General features: G+C 38.0%; 1 protein-coding gene across 6 annotated transcripts in view; it reads right to left on the bottom strand.

Moving 5' to 3' along the window:
• Positions 1 to 23,394, bottom strand: part of MEMO1 (mediator of cell motility 1) — a 117,175-nt gene that overhangs the window by 64,346 nt on the left and 29,435 nt on the right. For all 6 annotated transcript variants that reach the window (XR_006343619.1, XM_043918310.1, XM_043918307.1 and 3 more), the window contains one exon: positions 1,975 to 2,056. Coding sequence is in view for 5 of the 6 variants with exons in the window: in XM_043918310.1 (XP_043774245.1) it covers positions 1,975 to 2,056 (82 nt within the window). In the remaining variant the exon portion in view is untranslated. The remainder of the gene's footprint in view (positions 1 to 1,974; positions 2,057 to 23,394) is intronic.

Below are 23,394 nucleotides of genomic sequence, written 5' to 3'. Positions count from 1 at the left end.
ACTCCAGATTCACACATTTAGCTGCCCATTTGAAATCCCCACCTGGATACCTAGCAGGCATCTCAACATTAACACAGGGAGAATAAAATGATAGATTCTATACAAACACTTAAAATTCCACTCCCCACCTCCACCCTTGTTTTTTCCTTTAATTAATACAAACACAATTCCATCCTTTCAATTTCACAAGCCAAAACTTAAGTCATCCATGACTTTTTCTTCTATTTTATTGGCCCTACCTTCAAAAATACCCAGAATATACTGCTTCTCATCACCTCCACCACTAGCTCCCAGCCAAAGCCATTATGTCATCTCTTTTTGGTACTAGAGTAATAAGCCTCCTAAACAGATTCCTTTCCTCCACAAAACAAAAAGTCCAGACCACAGCAAGAATAATCCTCTGCAAACCTAAGTCAGATGGTATTACTTTTCTGCTCAAAGCTTCTCCTTACTTGCCATATAACTTGGAATGAAAACCAAAGCTTTTATGATCTCCCACGAAGCCTCCTCACAATCAAACCCCCACTGCCGATCTCAGCCACTACTCTTCCCCACACATATGCCTCTCCAGCTACACTGGCCTTGCTTTTCCTCAAACACACTAAGCATATTCTGTCCCAGAGCCTCTGTCCTTGCTGCTTCTCAACCTAAACTCTTTCCTGGGTATCTGCATAACTCCTCTCTCACATCATTTAGGCTCAATTGCTACTTAACAGGGAGAGTTTTTCTTATTATTCTATATAAACTAGCAACTCCCAACCCATGCAGTCACTCTCAATCCTCTTATCTGCTTTATTTTTCTTAGCGCCCAACAGCACTTGACACAGAATTATTATTTACTGTCTGCATTCCCCAAATACTAAAAGGCAAGCACTATGAGTAGTGATTTCAATTTATTCAAAGAGCAGCACAAAGAAGAGCATCTAGCATTTAGCCTGATAAACATCTGCTGAATGACAAAATGAGTAATAGCAAGTCACTACGCTAAAAGTTTTATAAAGATTAGCTCATTTAATCGTTAGAAAAACTATATGAAGGTAATATCATGATTCTAACTTTACCAATAAGACAAAGGCACAAGAGATTAAATAACTTGTATGTCACACAGTTGGTAAGTAGTGTAGTCAACTTCTGAATCTTTTAAATGAGATCAAGTTAGATCTCATTTAACTAAATGTTTGGCACACAAAATACGTAACATTTATGTAATACTTATTATGTGCCTAACATTAATGTAAGTTCTGTATGTGTATTTACTTGTTAATTCTCATAGTGTTTAATAAGTGGTTACTATTATTATTTTCACTATTTATTATTTATCAAGTTACCAACCTGAACTTGAGAAGCCACATAAAAGATGCTGCTATGAGAGAAATAGCAGAAACTCCAACATTTACCAAATCAAAATTAATTGAATTCATACCATATAAACAGTTAACTGTGTTTGTTAGCTTGTAATTCTCAAAAAGTCCTCTAACAAAGACAATAGATTGCCTTCTAATAGGCAATAGACTGCCTTCATTTAAAAAAAATCTACCCATCCTCTAAAATCCTGGCTGCTATTCCATATTGCATTAAACATTATGTTTAATACACTTTTATTTGTAAGTTTAAAATTATGTGATTAAAGTAGATCTTCTTAATGTTTAAAATAGAACTTACTCATTTGTACCAAATACTATTGCAATCACCAAGCTTACCTAATGTTTAAACTGTTTCAACTAATGTTTAACTGTTTTAAAAGCCAGTTTTATTACCAAAAATAAAATTTGAAACTTCTGCATCTGAGAAAATAGTCAATTCCTTTATCCTTGAGTTAAAGTGAAAGCCACAGCAATCATGAAATTTAGTGACTATAACGTCTTCGTTTCAACACAGCATTTGATTTTTAATTTTTAATTCAATCCATAGATATTCATCCTTTATTAATAATCAACACATGAAAGATTCTGGGTAAAGACCCTTAAAACTTACGGTGCAATAATGGCTCTAGCAGGCCTTTTTGTAGACTGTACTTGTGAAAGCCAACCTTCTAGCTGGGCATTCAGCTGCGGTCCTATAAAAAGAGAAAGAGGGAAACTGCAGTGAGTAAAGCAACACAGCACCAATAACCATGCAGGACACAAAGTCCTCACTGAACTTATCTGGGACTAAAACAGCTTAATGGGCAGTGGATCATCATTTTAGATGTTAATGTCTGAAACTTAACCAATTATAAAGTTTCCAGGAGCAAGCCATATGACAAAGACAAGTACTGATTAAACAAAATTTGCTTTAATCCATCAACTTATTTATTTACAACCATCTTCGTTCGAGAACAACACCTCTTCCTCAATCCAAGGTACTGATCAAACAAAATAAAACAACAAACAGAAAACAACAGTATATGAAAAGAAAATAACTGAATATTTCTGGAGCACCAAAACCTGCCTTAATCACTAAAATCACATCCATAGTGTGATCATTACAATACTCAATGACTGTTTCTGCCATCCACGCCAGCCCCTATTCCCATATCATATCAATAACCAGGAACTATACCACCTCAAAAATCTCAGGTTCAGGCATCCCACTCTCTTTACTTCCTATCATTCCAGTTTACTCTAAAAGTCTGTTGGAGTCATTTTGCCAACAGTCCTTCATCCTCTCTTCTCCACTTCTTATACCTATCCTGAGATTTGATGATCCATCACTATAATCATTTCCTTGCCTGCGGCCTCCTCCTTTGTTCCCCTCTTCCTCCATCATAGTCAAATCATAATTAAAACCAGCATTCCACCTAACATGGCATCTCCACCTGAATAGCTGAATAAGACTGCAAAGAAATACAACCATAAGAACTTTGAAATTATCTTCATAAATTTCAGTAGACCCTTAGGAGACAAAGCTCAGAAATCATACCACAATAACCTAGTGAATTTGCTCCTCCATCTTTAAGATAAAGAATTACTTCATATAGCTTTTCCTTTTATCTTAAACTGTCATCCCCTCCCCATTCCCAGCAGATGATCAACCTTTTCACTTTGTTAAAGAAAAACAAGCAGCAGCAGAATACCCAACCATCCCGGTTTGCTCAGGACTTCGCCAGTTTTAGCATTGGAAGTCTGGTGTCCTGGGAACTCTCTAAGTCCCAGGCAAACCTGAATGTCTAGTTACCCTAAACTCAGAAGAGAACTACTCTTCCTCTTTTCCTGCTCCTAACAAAAGAAAAACAAACTACTTCTGCACTGGGTCCCAATTTGTCTTCCTTATTCAAAGACTCTGCTCTTCCAACTATCCTTTTCTCCCGCCCTAACTTGTCCCTTTGTATGAGAACATTATAATCGGCATGCAAATTTAAATTTTTTTAATTAAGAAAAAAGAAACACTAAACAAGCCTCTAACCAGCAACTCAGGACCATCTTTCTCAAGGACCCAGTAGCCATCTCTTTGAAATGTGATCATCAAGGATAGGAGCCTAACTTCAGAGGGTCACCTAGCCCCAAGTTGCTAAATTACTTTCTATCATAAAAATACATAAGTTTATTTTTCCTTTGGATAAAGCAACTAGCTAATCCATTATGGTCACCCTGATTACCAAGCAAATTTAGAATGAACTATGTGTGACAAATAGTTGCTGTCAAGTCCTCTTTCTTGAGCACTACTTATTATTTATCCTAAGAATATGCATGTAATGGATTTTACCTGCTTAACTATATAAAAGGATAAGTGTTCTTTAGGTCTTTGCAATCTCTTAGCAGACAGCTGGTGATGTACATCATATTCAAGCTTACTACTTGTCAAAAATAAAATTGTTTCCTTTCTCAGAATTTTTATACTTATTGAAAAAGTTCTTAAATTTAGATATGAATTTTCATAGCACTCGTGTTTATGTAAAAACAAAAGCAAAATGAATTCAAAATATTCTTAAAATTTTTTTCATATTCACAATCTGATTTCTAAATTTCTTTTTAACTCAGTCATCAATGACCCTGTTTTTCCATATCATCCTCTGTACCATTTAAGGAAGTAGTGATGTGATATTTCTTTTTAAAATGCTCCTCTACTGCCTCAGAATTCTCCTTCAAGCAACTGAAACACATTGTTCAAGTTGTGATGCTACACCTTTCCTGATGTTACCAAACCAAAAGGTATCACCAGAAAGTGCAACTAACAGGTTTCGGAAGACAACACAGGCATGTTCATCTCTTCCTTAAAAGATATGTTACCTGAAACACCAATGGGTTGCATTATCTAGTCATACCAACAGGATTAATTATTGAGTTTGGGTATATGTAGGCAGTGATAACCATTTCACAACTGACAATGATTTAAAGATGCCACTGATTGCAAAACACATTTCAATTTCAGAAATATTAAAATCTGGGGAAATCTACATCTTTAAATCAGTGAAATATAGTAGCACTGTGAAAACCACACTCTCCACAATGTTCTGGTATTTTTATTTCAATGGAGAACAGTGAAAAAAATCATCTAAGACTAGCATCTGGGAATGCTTCTCACTGTAACCAAAACTGTTTCTCAAAAGGCTTACTGAATATAATCATCTCATTTAATTTAAAAAGTAACATTTCAGCAGTTCTCCCCAAATCCTTTCCCTCCCTACTGTTGTCTTACCTTGATCATATACTTAGAATTTATTGCTATACTTTTTACAAAACTAAGTATCTTATTTTTAGATACATCTCAAGGGGTGCTATTTGTTTTTATGTATCTACGACAAGACTCCTCACACAGAAAATAACATGCCCTTAGGAACAGAAGAACTGTCTCAGGGAATCTGACCCCAAGCCCATCCAGAGCAGTACTATAGCAAACCATAAACACAGAAACATCTTCTCCTTTATACAAACCTCAAAGGGTCAGACCAAATCCAAATATCTTGGATTCTTTATTACCCACTAAAATTACAAACATAAGAATTTGTTGATAATTTTTGCTAAATTCTGTAGTTCAGAATACAATTCATCAGGGCAAATAACTATCCAGTGAACAATCTTCAGTGCATACCATCCAACTCACATCTAGCCAATCACATTCCTGCCCACTCATACAGTCTTCCAAAAATTTTCATATAGTTAATACCAATTCTGCTGGATTTCATACCTAAAAGGGATTCAAAATTTGAAGGATCACAGTGTACTCCTCTCTTGAGGTGATTTACAAAACCATAATCTGAATAATGGGTTCAGCACTGATTCCTTTAAGAGTCTCTTAACTTGGAATCACTATTCTGAATCTATTTATAAACAAATTTCCTATCCCTATCAAATGTTGCCACTGAATTCCTTGAGAGTGCATGGTTATAGTATCTCACCTCAACTCTTGTTAAACATCAACATCTTGATTTATGTCTGCTATTTCTTCATTATAAAAAAAAAATATGGGGAACACATATAAAGACAAGGGTAAAACAATAATCCTATAATTATAAAAAACACCAAAATTAATATTTTCCAACTTTTCTGCTAGTCTTTAAAATGATAGACAATTCTGTAAACTGCTTCTATTTAAATAACAGTACATAGGTATTTTCCTATATTACAGACACTTAAACATTTTATAGTTAAATAAGTAAATGGATCACTGGTTTCCTTAAATATTACTCTAATATGTTTAGATTTTTTTCCAAGTTTTTGTGCAGTTATAAATAATTCTGTAACACAAATCTCTATTTTCATATTTTAAATTATCTCCTTTGGAGATTCTCAGAATGGAATTACTATGTAAATTAATGTGAATCTTTTTAAGATTTCAAAACATGTATTAAAAATGTTATCCAAAATTGCATCCCTTCATAATTATGCACCATGCATGAACAACACCTGTTTTACCATACCCTCACCTCATTTCTCTCATCTGATAAAAATTAAAATTTAATGCCTGACCTCAATTATATTTGGCATTTCAAAATAAATCATTCTATTTCTTCAAAGCAATTAAAATGACTAAAATATATATATACTGACTCTTAAGACATGTATTTTCTACTTAGACCATGGAATAGCAACATGATTGTTAATAACGGATAACTTGTGACTGGCAGGAGTACTTGCGGTTTAGCAAACAATTACTATCTGCTGGCCTTTACAGTCATTGCTGCTGTTCAGTCACCCAGTTGAGTCCGACTCTTTGCAACCCCACGGACTGCAGCATGCCAGGCCTTCCTGTCCCTCACCATCTCCCAAAGTTTGACCAAGTTCATGTTCACTGCATCGGTGATGCCGTCCAGCCATCTCAACCTCTGACGCCCTCTTCTCCTTTTGCCCTTGATCTTTCCCAGCATCAGGGAATTTTCCAATTATTTGTCTGTGCACATCAGATGACCAAAATACTGCAGCTTCAGCTTCAGCATCAGTCATTCCAGTAAATATTCAGGGTTGATTCTCCCTTAAGATCGACTGGTTTGATCTCCTTGCTGTTCGAGGGACTTTCAGGAATCTTCTCCAGCACCACAGCTCGAAGGCATCAATTCTTCTGTGCTCCGCCTTCTTTATGGTCCAGCTCTCACAACCGTACGGGACTACTGGGAAGACCATACCCTTGACTATATGGACCTTGGTCAGCAAAGTAATGTCTCTGCTTTTCAAAATACTGTCTAGGTTTGCATTGTAACTTGCTTACAGCTATCCTTGGATTTGGGTCAAAATGATCTTCCCACTAGAAATAACAGCCAGTGGAGAAAAGTTTGTTAGTTGTATAGTGTCCAGTGAAGAATATTACTGTCTTAATTTTGCAATATACTGTGTTTGCTGGTGCTATTTTTATACAGTGAAGCAACAGCCTTGCAGGAGAATAAACAATTTAATAATAAAATATTCAACTTCTTAAAAAACAAAAAAAATACCGTCTAGGGTTTGTCATTGCTTTCCTGCCAAGAAGCAATCATCTTCTGTTTTCAAGGCTGCAGTCACCATCCAGAGAGATTTTAGAGCCCAGGAAGAGGAAATTTGTCACTACTTCCACCTTTTCCCCTTCCATCTGCCATCCAGTAACAGGGCTGGATGACAGGATCTTAGTTTTTTTAATACTTAGTCTTAAGCCAGCTCTTTCGCTCTGCTCCTTCACCCTTATCAAGAGGCTCTTCAGCTCCTCTGCTTTCAGCAATACAATCCGCATATCTTAGATTGTTGATGTTTCTCCTGCCTATCTTGATTCCGGCTTGTAATTCATTCAGCCCGGCATTTCTAATGATATGTTCAGCATATAGGTTAAACAAACAGGGTGACAGCAGACAGCCCTGTCATACTCCTTTCTTGATCTTGAACCAATAAGTTGTTCCACACAGGGTGCTAACTGTTGTTTTTTGACCCGCATACAGGCTTCTCAGAAGACAGGTAAGATGGTCTGTATTCCCATCTCTCTAACAGCTTTCCACAGTTTGTCATGATCCACACAGTCAAAGGCTTTAGCGAAGTTGATGAAACAGAGATAGATGTTTTTCTGAAATTCCCCTGCTTTCTCTTTAACTCAGGGAATGTGGGCAATTTGATCTCTAGCTGTTCTTCCTTCTCTAAACCCATCTGGACATCTGGAAGCTCTTGGTTCACGTAATGATGAATAGCCTAGCATGCAAGATTTACTAGCGTGGGAGATGAGTGCAACTGTCCGATGGTTAGCACATTCTTTGTAACTACCCTTCTTGGGAATTGGGATAAGGATTGACCTTTTCCAGTTCTGTGGCCACTCCTAAGTTTCCAGATTTGCTGACATAATGAATGCAAAACCTTGATGGCATCATCTTTAGGGATTTGAGTAGTTCTGCTGGAATTTCATCACACCCACTAGCTTTATTAACAGCAGTGCTTCTTAAGGCCCACCTGACTTCGCACTCCAGAATGTCTAGCTCTGAGTGACTAACCACACTATCATAGTAATCCAGTTCATTAAGATCTTTTTTACACAATTCTTCCATGTATTCATTCTATCTCTTCTTGATCTCTTCAGCATATACTAGGCCTCCACCATTTTTACCCTTTATTGTGTCCAAGTTATCCATTATACCAGTCACAAGTTATCCATTACTGAAGTTTAGCAAACAGCTACCATCTACTGGCCCTTACAGGAGACAGGTCAAATTCAAAACCAAGCCTATTATGTTGCTGCTGCTGCTGCTGCGAAGTCACTTCAGTCGTGTCCAATTCTGTGAGACCCCATAGACGGCAGCCCACCAGGCTCCACCGTGCCTGGGATTCTCCAGGCAGGAACACTGGAGTGGGTTGCCATTTCCTTCTCCAGTGCATGAAGGTGAAAAGTGAAAGTGAAGTCGCTCAGTCGTGTCTGACTCTTCGCGACCCCATGGACTGCAGCCTACCAGGCTCCTCCGTCCATGGGATTTTCCAGGCGAGAGTACTGGAGTGGGGTGCCATTGCCTTCTCCGGCCTATTATGTTGTATTATGCTAAAACTTTAAGTCACTCACAATCATAAATACTTTCATATTCTCCTACCATTAAATCTTTTTAAATAATGGGGTTTTTTTAACCTTTTAGTAAAAATAATTCCTTCTCCTATAATAGTCAAAAAGTGGTCTACAGACCAGAATATCAATGTGTTTATTTTAAAAAAAGAGATCACTATGTCACCACAATCTCTGGGGATGGTACCTACAGCTTTTAACAAACTTTTAACAAACTCTCAGGTAACTGTGATACACACTAAAATGTGGGGGCCACTGCCATAAAGGCATTCATGTGCACAAGAACATGCTATATGAATGAGTATATGAATGAACACAGCTAACATAACAGACTCTTGGTTATAAACTGTTTTCATTACATAAATAAATCACATAATCTATAAATTAACAATATAAAAATGCATGAATTTTTGTCTCTAAACTACTTGAATCCATAAGTGATCCACTATTCCTTAAAATATGCATAAGTTTATTTTTAATAGTGTTTCTAACCTTTCACTTCAATCAATGCCTCACCAGCTTTTCCAGTCAAACAACCCTCATGACAAAGGAAAATAAACTCAAGATTCATAGAAACTGGATGATAAACAAACTCTTTTACATCTTCTTAGTCCAAAAATTTATGTGAATGTAATAAACTAAGTGATAATACAATATACATAGTAATTTCAAACTCCCATGCTCATACCTGTGATTTAAATGGAGGCCCTAAGAAGATACACCACATTTACCCTCTAACACCAGGGTCAGTACTCTAATTAGGAAACATGAATCAGAATCATAAAAAGCAAGAAGCTAAAGTGGTACAAATGCTTAAAGTTGAGTCCACAATACTTCTTTGATGCATATCTAACCAGGACTTGTTATTTCCTCCCAACTGCAACTAACATTTTTTTTAAATGTTTCTTTGGGTTACAACCAACCAGTTGCTACTACCCAATCTGGATAATTTGATACCAAATGCAAACACACAATTTATGGGAAAATAAAACAAGTCTGTCTGAGTGGAAAGAATCAGAAATAGGATAAGACTTTCCACACAAGGAAACAATTTTCAGGTAACTGCTCAAAATAAGTTTCTGATACCAATGGTCAAGATAACAAAATAGGAAGACATGAAGTTCTCATCTCCTAACAGGTCAGGGCTTGAGCCTAAGCCCCTCTGGTGGTGGTGGTTATTGCACACTCAGTCATGTCCGACTCTGCCACCCCATGGACTGCAGCACACCAGGCTTCCCTGTCCTTCACCATCTCCCAGGGCTTGCTCAAACTCATGTCCATTGAGTCAGTGATGCCATCCAACCATCTTGTCTTCTGTCGTCCCCTTCTCCTCCTCCCATCAATCTTTCCCAGCATCAGGGCCTTTCTAATGAGTTGGCTCTTTGCATCAGGTAGGTCAAAGTATCTGAGCTTTAGCTTCAGCATCAGTCCTCCCAATGAATATTCAGAACTGATTTCCTTTAGGACTGACTGGTTTGATCTCCTTGCTGTCCAAGGGTTTCTCAAGAGTCTTCTCCAACACCACAGTTCAAAAGCATCTGTTCTTTGGTGCTCAGCCTCCTTTACGGTCCAAGCCCCTGTGGTAGGAGCACCAAGTCCAAGCTGCTGAACTTACAGAGTACTTCAACCCTAAGAAATATGAATCCATGTGAGCTCTTCCAAAGGTCCCCATCTCAGCACCAAGACCCAGTTCTACCAACTGCTTCCAAACTCCAGTGCTAGACACCTCAGGCCAAGCAATCAATAAGACAGGAACACAGCCCCACCCACCAACCAAAATGAGATGACAGAGAAATATGTTACCAATGAAGGAGCAAGCTAAAAACCTATAAGAACAAATAAATGAAGAGGACTAGGCAATCTACCTGAAAAAGAATTCAGAGTAATATTAACAAAGATGATCCATAAACTCAGAAATAGAATATGGAGGTACAGATTGAGAAAATATAAGAAATGTTTACAAGGGCCTAGAAGAATAAAGAACAAACAAATGGTGATGAAAACACTAACCAAAATGAAAAATACACTAGAAGGAATCAACAGCAGAATAACTGAGGCAGGAGAACGAATAAGTAAGCTGGAAGACAGGATGGTGGAAATAACTGCCAAAGAGCAGAGTAAAGAAAAAACAATGAAAAGAAATGAGGACAGTCTCAGAGACGTCTGGGACAACATTAAATGCACCAATCTTTGAATTATACAGGTTCCAGAAGAAAAAGAGAGTCTGAGGAAATATTTGAAGAGATTATAGGTGGGAAAACTTTCTTAATATGGGAAAGGATATCAGAAAGGCCAGAAAGAACTGGCAAGATATATTTAAAGTGATGAAAGGGAAAAACTTACAATCAAGATTACTCTACCCAGCAAGGATAACATTCAGATTCAATGAAGAAACTAAAAACTTTACAGATACGCAAAAGTTAAAATAATTTAGTGCCACCAAACCAGCTTTACAGCAAATGCTAAAGGAACTTCTCTGGGTGGGAAACACAAGAGAAGAAAAAAGACCTATAAAAACAAACCCAAAACAATTAAGAAAATGGTAATAAGAATATACATATAGGTAATTATCTTAAATGTGAATGGATTAAATACTTCAAACAAAAAACACAGACTGGCTGAATGGATACAAAAACAAGACCCATTATGTGATGTCTACAAGACACCCACTTCAGATTTAGGGACATACACAGACTAAATGTGAGTGGGTGGAAAAAATATATTCCATGCAAATGGAAGTCAAAAGAAAGCTGGAGTAGCAACACTCAAATCAGACAAAAAAACTTTAAAATAAAGACCGTTAGTAATGCAAGAGGCAAGGAACGACACTACATAATGATCAAGGGATCAATCTAAGGAGAAGGTGTAACAATTATAAACATTTATGCACCCAACATAGGAGCACTTCAATACATAAGGCAAATGCTAACAGTCAAAAAGAGGAAATCAACAGTAACACAGTAATAGTAGGGAACTTTAACACCCTCATTTATACCAAAGGACAGATCATCCAGACAGAAAATTAATCAGAAAATATAAGCTTTAAGTGACACATTAGACCAGATAAACATAATTAATATATATAGGACATTCCATTTGAAAGCTGCAGAATATACTTTCTTCTCAAGTGCACATGGAACATTCTTCAGGAGATCACATCTTCAGTCACAAATCAAGCCTTGGTAAATTTGAGAAAACTGAAACAGTATTAAATACCTCTTCCAATCACAATTCTATGAGATTGGAAATTATAGGGGAAAAAAAAAACTGTAAGAACACAAAAACGAGCAGGCTGAACAACATGCTGCTAAATACCCAAGAGATCACTGAAGAAATCAAAGAGGAAATCAAAAAATACCTAGAGGGACTTCCCTGGTGTTTCAGCGATTAAGAATCTATCTGCCAATGCAAGGGACACAGGTTTAATCCGTAGTCCAGGAAGATCCCACATTCTTCGGAGAAATGGAACCCATACATCACAACTACTGAGCCCAAACACGACAACTACTGAAGCCCGTGAGCTCCCGAGCCTGCATGCTGCAACTACTACGTGTGCGCAAGCACACATGCCGAGAGCCTGTGCCCCACAACAAGAGAAGCCTCCTCAATGAGGCCTGTGCACCACAATGAAGAGGGGCCCTGCTCGCCAAAACTACGGAAAGACCATTCGCAGCAACAAAGACCCAGCACAGTCAAAAGTAAAACAAAGAAATAAAACAATTTTTTAAATCTTCCAATAAACAAAAGTCCTGGACTAGATGGCTTCACAGGTAAATTCTATCAAACATTTAGAGAAAAACTAATAACACCATCCATCTCAAACTCTTCTAAAACAAATTGCAGAGGAAGGAACACTCCCAAACTCATTGGACAAGGCCACCATTACCCTAATACCAAAAGCAGAAAAAGATATCACAAAAAAAGAAAATTACAGACCAATATCACTGATGAACACAGAAAAATTCTCAACAAAATATTAACAAATTGAATTCCAGAACATATTAAAAAGGATCATATACCATGATCAAGAGGAATTTATCACAGGAACACAAGGATTCTTCAATATACACAAATCAATCAATATGACACTCCATATTAACATATTCTTGACCAGAGACACATTAATACATCTTTTGTTACCCGAATGTTATTGACCAGAGACGTTATCAATACATTTTTAGTGATTGATACAATTAACATCACCATGCCAAGCTATTAGAGCTTAAAACTGACCAAAAGTTCATTATACAACTTGTGATTGTTATTATCATTCACATTCTGTTCATTCCCTTAGGTTTTGGTTCCAACCTTTTGTACACTATAAACGCAAGTTTATTACTGTAAAATTTTCAAAACTGATAAATCACAAAATTCTGAGTGAAGAATATTTTTGTGAGTTTTATGCAGATACTTTCTCTGATGAACCTACCCCAATACAGTAAGTACCATATACAGAAAATCCACAGCAAACATCATTCTCAGTGGTGAAAAACTAAAAGCATTTGCTCTAAGGTCAGGAATAAGACAAGGATGCCCACTCTCATCACTATTATTCAACATAGTTTGGAAGTCCTAGCTATGCCAATCAAGGGAAAAAAAGAAATAAAAGGAATCCAAAATGGAAAAGAGAAACTAAAACTGTCACCGTCTGCAGATGACATGATATTCACGCCAAGAAAATCTTAAAGATGCCACTAGAAAACTACTGGTGCTAATCAGTGAATTTGGTAAAGTTGCAGGATACAAAATTAATGCACAGAAATCTTTTCCACTCCTATAGACTAGCAATGAAAGGTCAGAAAGAGAAATTAAGGAAATAATCCCATTTATTTACCATTGCAACAAAGAGAATAAAATACCTAGGAATAAACGTTCCCAAGGAGGCAAAACACCTGTCCTCAGAAAACTATCAGTATAAGACAGTGATGAAACAGATCAAAGATGACGCATACAGACAATGAGATACACCACGTTCTCGGATCTGTTTTCATATTCCAAATGAAAACGACATGTAAAAAAGCTTATAAACACTAAACCAAACAAATCATTGTTAAACCTAAAACAATATCTACATTACTAATCTACGTTAGAATAAATAAACCCAAATTGTTGAGAACTGCTATTTGACCAATAAAATATGTATCAGAGGGTTGGGATACATATATGTGGACCAATCTGACAATACTTCCCTGTTACCAAGAAGGGATTTCCCCCTTTTACTTTACTTCCCTACGTTTGACTGTTGCTGTTTAGTCACTAGATCATATTTGAATCTTTTGTGACCCCACGGATTGTAGTCTGCCAGGTGCCTCTGTCCATGGGATTTCCCAGGCAAGAATACTAGAGTGGGTTGCCATTTCCTTCTCCAGGGGATCTTCTGACCCAGGGATCAAACCTGTGTCTCCTGCATTGGCAAGTGGATTCTTTACCACTGAGCCACCAGGGAAGTCTTCCTAGACTTGATATCTATTATCAAATTTCTGGTAGATAGAATCAAAGAATAGAGAAACAATCTAGAAAAGAATGGTCCAGAAAAGAGAACATTAAGCACTTTAGTAGTATTTTTTTCAGTTTTTTATTGAAGTACAGTTGATTTTAGTATCTTTGTTTTTATAATTTTTCTCCCTGAAAATGCAACACCTTCAACAGTTTGTTTTTTCTTTTTTTCTTTTTTTTGTCTATCAGGTACTTGAGTTATTGTCCACTCTGACTTCTTCAGCAATCATGTACCAGACAATCTAGATAAGTCATTATTACTTTTTTTTGTCATTATTACTTTTTGAAGTAATTATTGATAATCTACCACAATTTTTGTTTTTGTACTTTTGCTGTGACATGTTTGAGGCCTCTTTCCTTTTTTCACAATTGTTGGTACTGCATGTGCCAGCTCATCAATCTAAAGACTGTTTCTTATTTTGCAACCATAAGATGCAAACAAAAAGAATCTCAGTAAGTTTTTCCTTGATAACTAGCCAAGAAAACATGCCTAATGTGAACAGAGATGGGCATGCCACGTATCAGATAAGAAGAAAAGAAAAAGATAATTGGTCAGAAAAGCCATCAAAATAAAAGGCTTTCTAAGGAGTTCTGAGACTGATGATTTAGGTTAAAACTAAGTTTGGAAACGAATGGACATGGTTGAGCAAGAAAGTTAAGGTACATGTGTGCATCCACTCTGCCAAACACTTTCCATATCATTTGAACTGTTTTCATCTAACTGCCTAATACTGAAACAAACCTGTTAATCTAAAAGCTACCCATATTGAAGAATACCTGGTTTAAACCAAAGTGGAACCTCTCCCATTCCCAGATCAAACCAGAAAAGTTCTGAGAGCCTCACAGCCATGCTCAGGCATTAGCTCCTTTAAGAGGCCTTAGATAATGTCCCTGGCACTTTCTTTTAAATTATAGCCACTACAAAAACTCTATTAAAGAAATAAAAAACGCTCTTTCAAACCCCTCTACACTTAGCCAATTTGAAAGACATACAGATAACTACTCAACCAATCAATTCTATAAACCAACATTTCCCAAATTTTGTCAGAAAAATTAGAATACAGACCTTTGTGCCTAAATAAATTGGAAAGGGTGAGTGAAAGAATCGATCATGACTAAACTTGGGAGGTAGATGAACGACAGTACCACTATCAGTGACAGAATTAAGACCATGAAGTTTGTTCCAAGATGAAGACTTTGACTCAGACACACTGAGTTTTTGGAGACAATAAGGCAACAGATAAAAACATCCAACTGGTAAAGAATAAGAGTCTTAACTGCAGAAAAAAAGGACAGGAACAGATTTTGGAGTCATCTCATTACGGTGGTGAAGTATGAACGTGTACATATCAATGCTGACAACACAAACGTTAAAAAACTGAGTCTTAGGACAGAGGCATGAGTACGCAGCTGAGCCAGCAAAGGTGGGCAAGGAGATCAACACAAGACTGGGGGAGACAAAGTACGCAGAAAGCAAACCTTCAGGACGACTAGCAGAATCTAATCCAATAGTCTGTAATGAACAAGCATGATGGGAACCAAAAAATGCCAAGCAACATATTTGGTGACTCTGAGAAATCAGTGATCTCAGAACAATTAGTTTCCAGTGCTTGGGAGTAAAACCTGCATATACAAGTAGTTACAGACAAGATGAATTACAAGAAAATGGAGTCATCAAATGAAAACACTCCAAGAAGATCTGAAAGCAACTATCATTGCCTTCTTTTTCATCACTTCTAGGTCTCCTAATTTGAAGTCTCCAACACTTCAAATACATCAATTTACCCACTTTATGAAATATAACCTTAACCTATAGGCATTAGCAATCATATTTTTATACGTCTCAATAAACAAAGCCATCTATTAATGTCATGGGAAAGTCAACATTTGAGTATGCTTTTGGAATATTATCCAAAATAGATAGCAAAAATTTTTGGAAGATAAACAGTTCTAAGACTTTTTTCTACATATTCACATTTAAACATGAATTACAGGTTTACAATCCTGTAGCTAGTTCTATAGAAATTCAAGCCAACATTTCATATTAAAAAGGAGAGTGATAATTAAAATTACTAACATTTAATATAGGTAACATAGCTTTCATCTAAGAACATAAAAGCAACGTTTAAACATCCATTAATGCTGACCACACAATCCTGCATGCTCCAGGAGCATACAAGCATCAACATGTTTAAAATCTACCCTAATGACACATAAAATAGTTTAAAACATTTGTGATTAATATTCAATAATGACAATAAATAGGAATATAACAACCGAAGTTATTCTGGATAAAATACTTCAGACTAAAAGTAAATCTTCTGAATGTGAACTTTAGTAACTGTCATTCAGAAAGTTAAGAAAAGGACCAGACCAAAATCTGCCTGCCAATGTAGGAGACATGGGTTTGATCCTTGGTCCGGGAGGATCAAGTTGCCACAGAGCAACTAAGCCCTTGCGCCACAAGTATGAAGCCCACGTAAATCATGCCTGCAAACCACAACTACTGAGCCTGGGAACCACAACTACTGAAGCCCGCGCATGCCTAGAGCTTCGCGTGCCTAGAGCCTGTGCTCTGCGACGAGAAGCCACCACAATCAGAAGCCCACACACTGCAACCAAAAGGAGCCCCTGCTTACTGCAACTGGAGAAAGCCCAAGCAAAGCAACAAAGATCCCATGCAGTCAAAAGAAATAAATAAAAAAGGCTTTTTAAAAAAAAAAAGGAAAACATTTGTTAAGTAAACACCATGAACAAGGTAACAAATGCAACAAAAGTATACTGTTTTCATTTACTTTTTTTTTTTCATTTATTTTTATTAGTTGGAGGCTAATTACTTTACAATATTGTGGTGGTTTTTGTCATACATTGACATGAATCAGCCACTTGTAAAAGAATGAAACTAGAACACTTTCTAACACCATACACAAAAATAAACTCAAAATGGATTAAAGATCTAAATGTAAGACCAGAAACTATAAAACTCCTACAGGAGAACATAGGCAAAACACTCTCCGACATAAATCACAGCAGGATCCTCTATGACCCACCTCCCAGAATAATGGAAATAAAAGCAAAAATAAACAAATGGGACCTAATGAAACTTAAAAACTTTTGCACAACAAAGGAAAACTATAAGCAAGGTGAAAAGACAGCCCTCAGATTGGGAGAAAATAATAGCAAACGAAGCAACAGACAAAGGATTAATTTCATTTACTTTAGATACACTCGATGTTCACTTCAAAAAGAGACAAGAAAAGAACTGCAAACGAGGAGGACAGGAAAAACAGGGAGTTCCCTGGTGCTCCAGTGACCGACAGACTTTGCACTCCCAAAGCAGGGGACCTGGGTTCCATCCTTAGTCTAGGAGCTGATCCCCACATGCCTCAACTAAGACCTGGAAGAGCCAAATAAATAAAGGAATATTTTTTAAAGATTAAAAAAGGAGGAGTACAGGAAAAACCAGAGCTTATAGTGTACCGGAGATATCAAGTGGATTTCATGCAAAATAGGCATGATAAAGGACAGGAACAGTAAGGACCTAACAGAAGCATAAGAGATTAAGAAGAGGTGGCCAGAATACACAGAAGAGCTATACAAAAAAGGTCTTTTTTTATATTATTTTAATTGGAGGCTAATTACTTTACAATATTGTAGTGGTTTTTGCCATACATTGACATGAATCAGCCATGGGTGTACATGTGTTCCCCATCCTGACCCTCCTTCACACCTCCCTCCCCATCCCATCCCTCAGGGTCATCCCAGTGCACCAGCCCTGAGCACCCTGTCTCATGCATCGAACCTGGACTGGCGATCTGTTTCACATGTGATAATATACATGTTTCAATGCTATTCTCTCAAATCATCCCACCCTCGCCTTCTCCCAGAGTCCAAAAGTCTGTTCTTTACATCTGTGTCTCTTCTGCTGTCTCAAATATAGGGTCATCGTTACCATCTTAATGACCCAGATAACCACAGTGGTGTGGTCACTCATCTATAGCCAGACATCCTGGAGTGTGAAGTCAAGTGGGCCTTAGGAAGCATGACTACAAAAGAAGCTAGTGGAGGTGATGGAATTCCAGCTGAGCGATTTAAAAGCCTAAGTAGCTGTTAAAGTGCTGCGTTCAATGTGTCGGAAAATTTGGAAAATTCAGCAGTGGCCACAGGACTGGAAAAGGTCAGTTTTCTTTCCAATGCCAAAGAATGTTCAAGCTACCATACAACTGCACTCATTTCATATGATAGTAAGGTTATACTTAAAATCCTTCAAGCTAGGCTTTAGCAGTATGTGAACCAAGAACTTCCAGATGTACAAACTGGGTTTAGAAAAGGCAGAGGAACCAGAGATCAAATTGCCAACATCTGTTGGATGATAGAAAAAGCAAGGGAATTTCAGAAAAACATCTACCTCCGCTTCACTGACTACACTAAAGCCTTTGACTGTGTGGATCACAACACACTATGGATCATTCTTAAAGAGATGGAAACACCAGACCATCTTAACCTATCTCCTGAGAAACCTGTATGCAAGTCAGGAAGCAGCAGGTAGAACTGGACATGGAACAACAGACTGGTTCCAAATTGAGAAAGGAGTATGTCAAGGCTGTATACTGTCACCCCGCTTATTTTATACGCAGAGCACATCATGCGAAAGGCCAGCCTGGATGAATCACAAGCTGGAGTCAAGACTGCTGGGAGAAATATCAACAACCTCAGACATGCGGATGATACCACTCTAATAAAAAGCCCCTTGATGAAGGCGAAAGAGAAGAATGAAACAGCTGGCTTAAAACTCAACATTCAAAAAACTAAGATTACGGCATCTGGTCCCATCACCTCATGGCAAACAGACGGGGTAAAAGTAGAAACAGTGACAGATTTCATGTTCTTGGGCTCCAAAATCACTGCAGATGGTGACTGCAGCCATAAAATTAAAAGACACTTGCTCCTTTGAAGAAATGCTATGACAAACCTAGACAGTGTATTAAAAAGTAAAGACATCACTTTGTCAACAAATGTCTGTATAGTCAAAGCTATGGTTTTTCCAGGAGTTACGTACAGATGTGGGAGTTGGACCATAAAGAAGGCTGAGCACCGAAGAACTGATGCTTTTAAACTGTGGTGCTGGAGAAGACTCTTGAGAATCCCTTGGACTACAAAGAGATCAAACCAGTCAATCCTAAAGGAAATCAACTCTGAATATTCATTGGAAGGACTGATGCTGAAGCTGAAACTCCAATAATTTGGCCACCTGATGCGAAGGGCATCAATGGGAAAAGACTCTGATGCTGGAAAAGATTGAGGGCAGAAGAAGGGAGCAACAGAGGAAGAGATGGCTGGATGGCATCATCGACTCAATGGACATGAGTCTGAGCAAACTCCAAGAAGGTAGTGAAGGACAGGGAAGCCTGGCATGCTGCAGTCCACGTGGTCCCAGAGAGTCAGACACGACTTAGCTACTGAACACCACAATGTGACAGGCACAGTACTGGGTTCCTTAGAATGTTATTCTTGGTTAACTGTCATAGTAATCATATCACATAGTTATTATCTCTAGCTTACAAGTAAATTTAAAAAACAAAGTTTCCCTGGGACTTTCTGGGTAGTCCAGTGGTTAAGACTCTGTGCTTCCACTGCAAGGGGCATGGGTTCAATCCCTGGTTGGGGAACTAAGATCCAAGGTGCCACATGGCATGATCAAAAAAATATGTTTGCTCAAGTTAATACAGCTAATAAATGGCAACGTCAAGAACTTTGAGTCATACTGGTCTGTCTCTGAACGCCGCCGCATACTGCCAAATCTGAATGCAAGTGATCCAGGTGAGCCCTAGCTTTCCTACAGAGCTAAGCCTCAATTTCCTCTTCTGTAAAATGAAAAGGGTAAACTCAATTATGTCTGTAGTTCCAGGTTACTGAAATATACTAAGAGGTAGATACTTAGGTTGATGCTTACGGAAGATAATTATCAATTATTTCTATGTATGCATTTTACTAGGTATAACTACATGCCATCAGCTTTCATTCCGTACTTTCCTCAAATGTTATATCAGAAACTAAGGAAGATCAAGGTAGGAATGACAGGACAGACAGACATCGAGCAACTCTTTCCCAAAAGTGAGAAAATGAAGACAATTAAGTAACACCGAAGAAAATTTAATTACTCTTAAGAAATTATACCTTTCTTTTTTTATTTATTTTTAATTGGAGGATAACTGCTTTAGTTCCCCAACCAGGGATTGAACCCAAGCGACTACAGTGAAAGCACCTAACCACTCAACTGCCAAGGAATTCCCTACAAAGCCTCTCAAAGTAAAGCTTTGCGAAGTATGAATCTCAATGTATTTTCATCATTAAAAGAATCATCAGATGGCACTTATTAATTGATAACATTATTTAGAAGACTTTGCTACTTTACTTCAATTTTGTTTAGGAGAAGATCTGGGCTCCTTGGGAAAACGGTGTATTTCACACCTGGGACAGGAAATGTAAAATTAAGCCTGGAACATCTCACACCAGATGTAATGGTTAATTTAGTATGTCACCTAGACTGAATCATGGGGTGCCAGACCTTTGGTCAAACATTATTCTGGGTACATCTGTGATGGTGTTTCTAGAAGAGATTAACATCTGAATCTGCAGACTGAGTAAAGCAGATTACCGTGCCTAATTATGGGTGAGTCCCATCCAATCAGTTGAAGGCTGACCCTTCCAAAGGAAGAGGGAATTCTACATCAAGCCTTCAGGTCTGGCTCCCCCTGGGTCTTGAGTTTACTGAACTCTCAACTGGAACTACACCCATCACCCTTCCTAGGTCTCCAGCTTGCCTACTGTAGATCGTGGGATTTGTCAGTCTCCAAAGCTGTGTGATCAAGTTCATTATAAGAAGTCTCTTTCTACAGATATAGAGATAAAGATAGAGATATATCCTGATATATTCTATTGGTTGTGTTTCTCTGAAGAATACAGACTAATACACCAGAAAGCAGGAAAGTCATCAAAGACTATTAAGGCCATGTCAAAAGGATTCAAGAACTAGAGGCTCCCACTGGCTAAAGATGAGACAACCTGAGTATCTTTTAAATCTGTGCGTTTCCAATGACACATGAAGAAATTTGCCAGTTACCTTTGGATATTGCTAGGGAACCAATTCATTATTTTGATAACTGGTAAATAAAGAAAAATAATCAAGCATTTTTCATCCTACTTCTATATGAACTGTTCCTTTGGATAGCCAAAAAAATCAAGGATAGAAAGTATTCCTTTAAAGTATTAGAGATAATAAATGAAGGTAGAATGATAAAAATATCACCACTTTACAAGTCCTAACACATTAATAAATCTAAACGATGATCACAGATGACTACCAAAATCACCAAAAAGAAGACAACCAGACATTTCTTACTTCCTGACAAAACAAGAACTCAGGGAACATGATACTGAAGGAGAAGAACAAAGTTGGAGGGCTAAGGATTGACACTACCCAATTCCAAGACTTAACACATAGACACAATAATCAAAACAGTGTAGTATTGATCAAAGAAGAAACTGAGTAATGGAATAGAATGGAGAACCCAGAAAAGGACCCTCATGCATACTGTCACCTGATCTTTGACAAAGGAACAGAGGCAATACAACAGAGAAAAGATAATCTGAATTTTTAACAAATGGTGGTGGAACAACTGGACAACCAGGGGTTATACGGTAAATCTCTGTTCCTTCTGTTCAATTTTGCTATGAACCTAAAAGTGTTGAAAACAAACCCTATTTTTAAAGAAAACAGTAAAATAAATGTTTAATACATAAGAGACATATCAGCTAATTGAAATGTATGGCCCTTATTTAAATCCAAACTTAAAAACAGTTTTAAAAGAAATTATGAGCAATCCCACCCCTGGGCATAAACACCAAGGAAACCAGATCTGAAAGAGACAGGTGTACCCCAATGTTCATCGCAGCACTGTTTATAACAGCCAGGACATGGAAGCAACCTAGATGCTCATGAGCAGACGAATGAATAAGAAAGCTGTGGTACATATACACAATGGAATATTACTCAGCCATTAAAAAGAATACATTTGAATCCGTTCTAATGAGGTGGATGAAACTGGAGCCCATTATACAGAGTGAAGTAAGCCAGAAAGGTAAACATCAATACAGTATACTAACACATATAATTGGAATTTAGAAAGATGGTAACGATAACCCTATATGCAAGACAGAAAAAGAGACACAGATGTATAGAACAGACTTTTGGATTCTATGGGAGAAGGCGAGGGTGGGATGATCTGAAAGAATAGCATTGAAACATGTATATTATCAAGTGTGAAACAGATCGCCAGCCCAGGTTGGATGCATGAGACAAGCGCTCGGGGCTGATGCACTGGGATGACCCAGAGGGATGGGATGGGGAGGGAGGTGGGAGCGGGGCTCAGGATGGGGAACACACGTAAATCCATGGCTGATTCATGTCAGTGTATGGCAAAAACCACCACAATATTGTAAAGTAATTAGCCTCCAACTAATAAAAATAAAGGAAAAAAAATTAAAATAAAAGAAATTATGGGGGCTTCCCTGGTGGCTCAGCGGTAAACAATTCACCTACCAATGCAGGAGACATGGATTTGGTCCCTGACCCAGGGAAATCCCACACGCCACAGGGCACCTAAGCCCAGGCATCACGACGACGGAGGCCGCGCACGAGAGCCCGGGGCTGCACCCACGGCAGCCCTCGCGCTCAAGCCCGTGCCCCTGCAGAGAAGCCGCCGCGCAGCACACACCACAGCGGACAGCGCCCCTCACTGCAACCGGGCAGAAGCCTGCACAGCGACGAAGACCACCACAGCCTCCCCAAACAAGACAGAGACTAAAAAGAAATGAGGACAGGACAATGTGAGCAGAAACTGGGCATGACGGAATTAGGGCTTTCTAACAGTGATAGTATTAGTACGGGTATGTTTTAAATTTTTTAAAAATAGCTTTCTGTCTTTTAGAGATGTATACTGAAATGTCTACAGATGAAATGATATGCTGGGATGTGTGTTAAAGAAATGGGGGATGAAACACACAGGCAATGGGCTAATAAATTTGTAGTTCCATGTTGTGTGTTGTTAATCATTCAGTCAAGTCTGACTCTTTGTGACCCCATAGACTGTAGCCCGCCAGTCCTCTGTCCATGGAATTCTCCAGGCAAGAATACTGGAGTGGGTTGCCATTTCCTCCTCCAGGGAATCTTCCTGACCCAGGGATCGAACCCATATCTCCTGCATTGTGGGCAGATTCTTTACTGTCTGAGCTGTAGGTAAATGAAAATTCATTATATTGTTCACTTCATTAAAATCAAAGATTTTTAGAGCTAGAAAGAACTTTAGAAATCAGAGCACCATAAACATGAGTGAAAGAAAAGGAGACAAAGCCAGAAAGACCTGAACTTATGTGACCTGAACTTTCTGACTTTCCTTTTCTATAGAGATGAGGATAAAA

Source organism: Cervus elaphus, chromosome 11 (genome assembly GCF_910594005.1).
Source record: "Cervus elaphus chromosome 11, mCerEla1.1, whole genome shotgun sequence".
Classification (NCBI taxonomy): Eukaryota; Metazoa; Chordata; class Mammalia; order Artiodactyla; family Cervidae; genus Cervus; species Cervus elaphus.
Note: the sequence above shows the minus strand (reverse complement) of the source record. Positions and strands in the feature narration are given on the sequence as shown.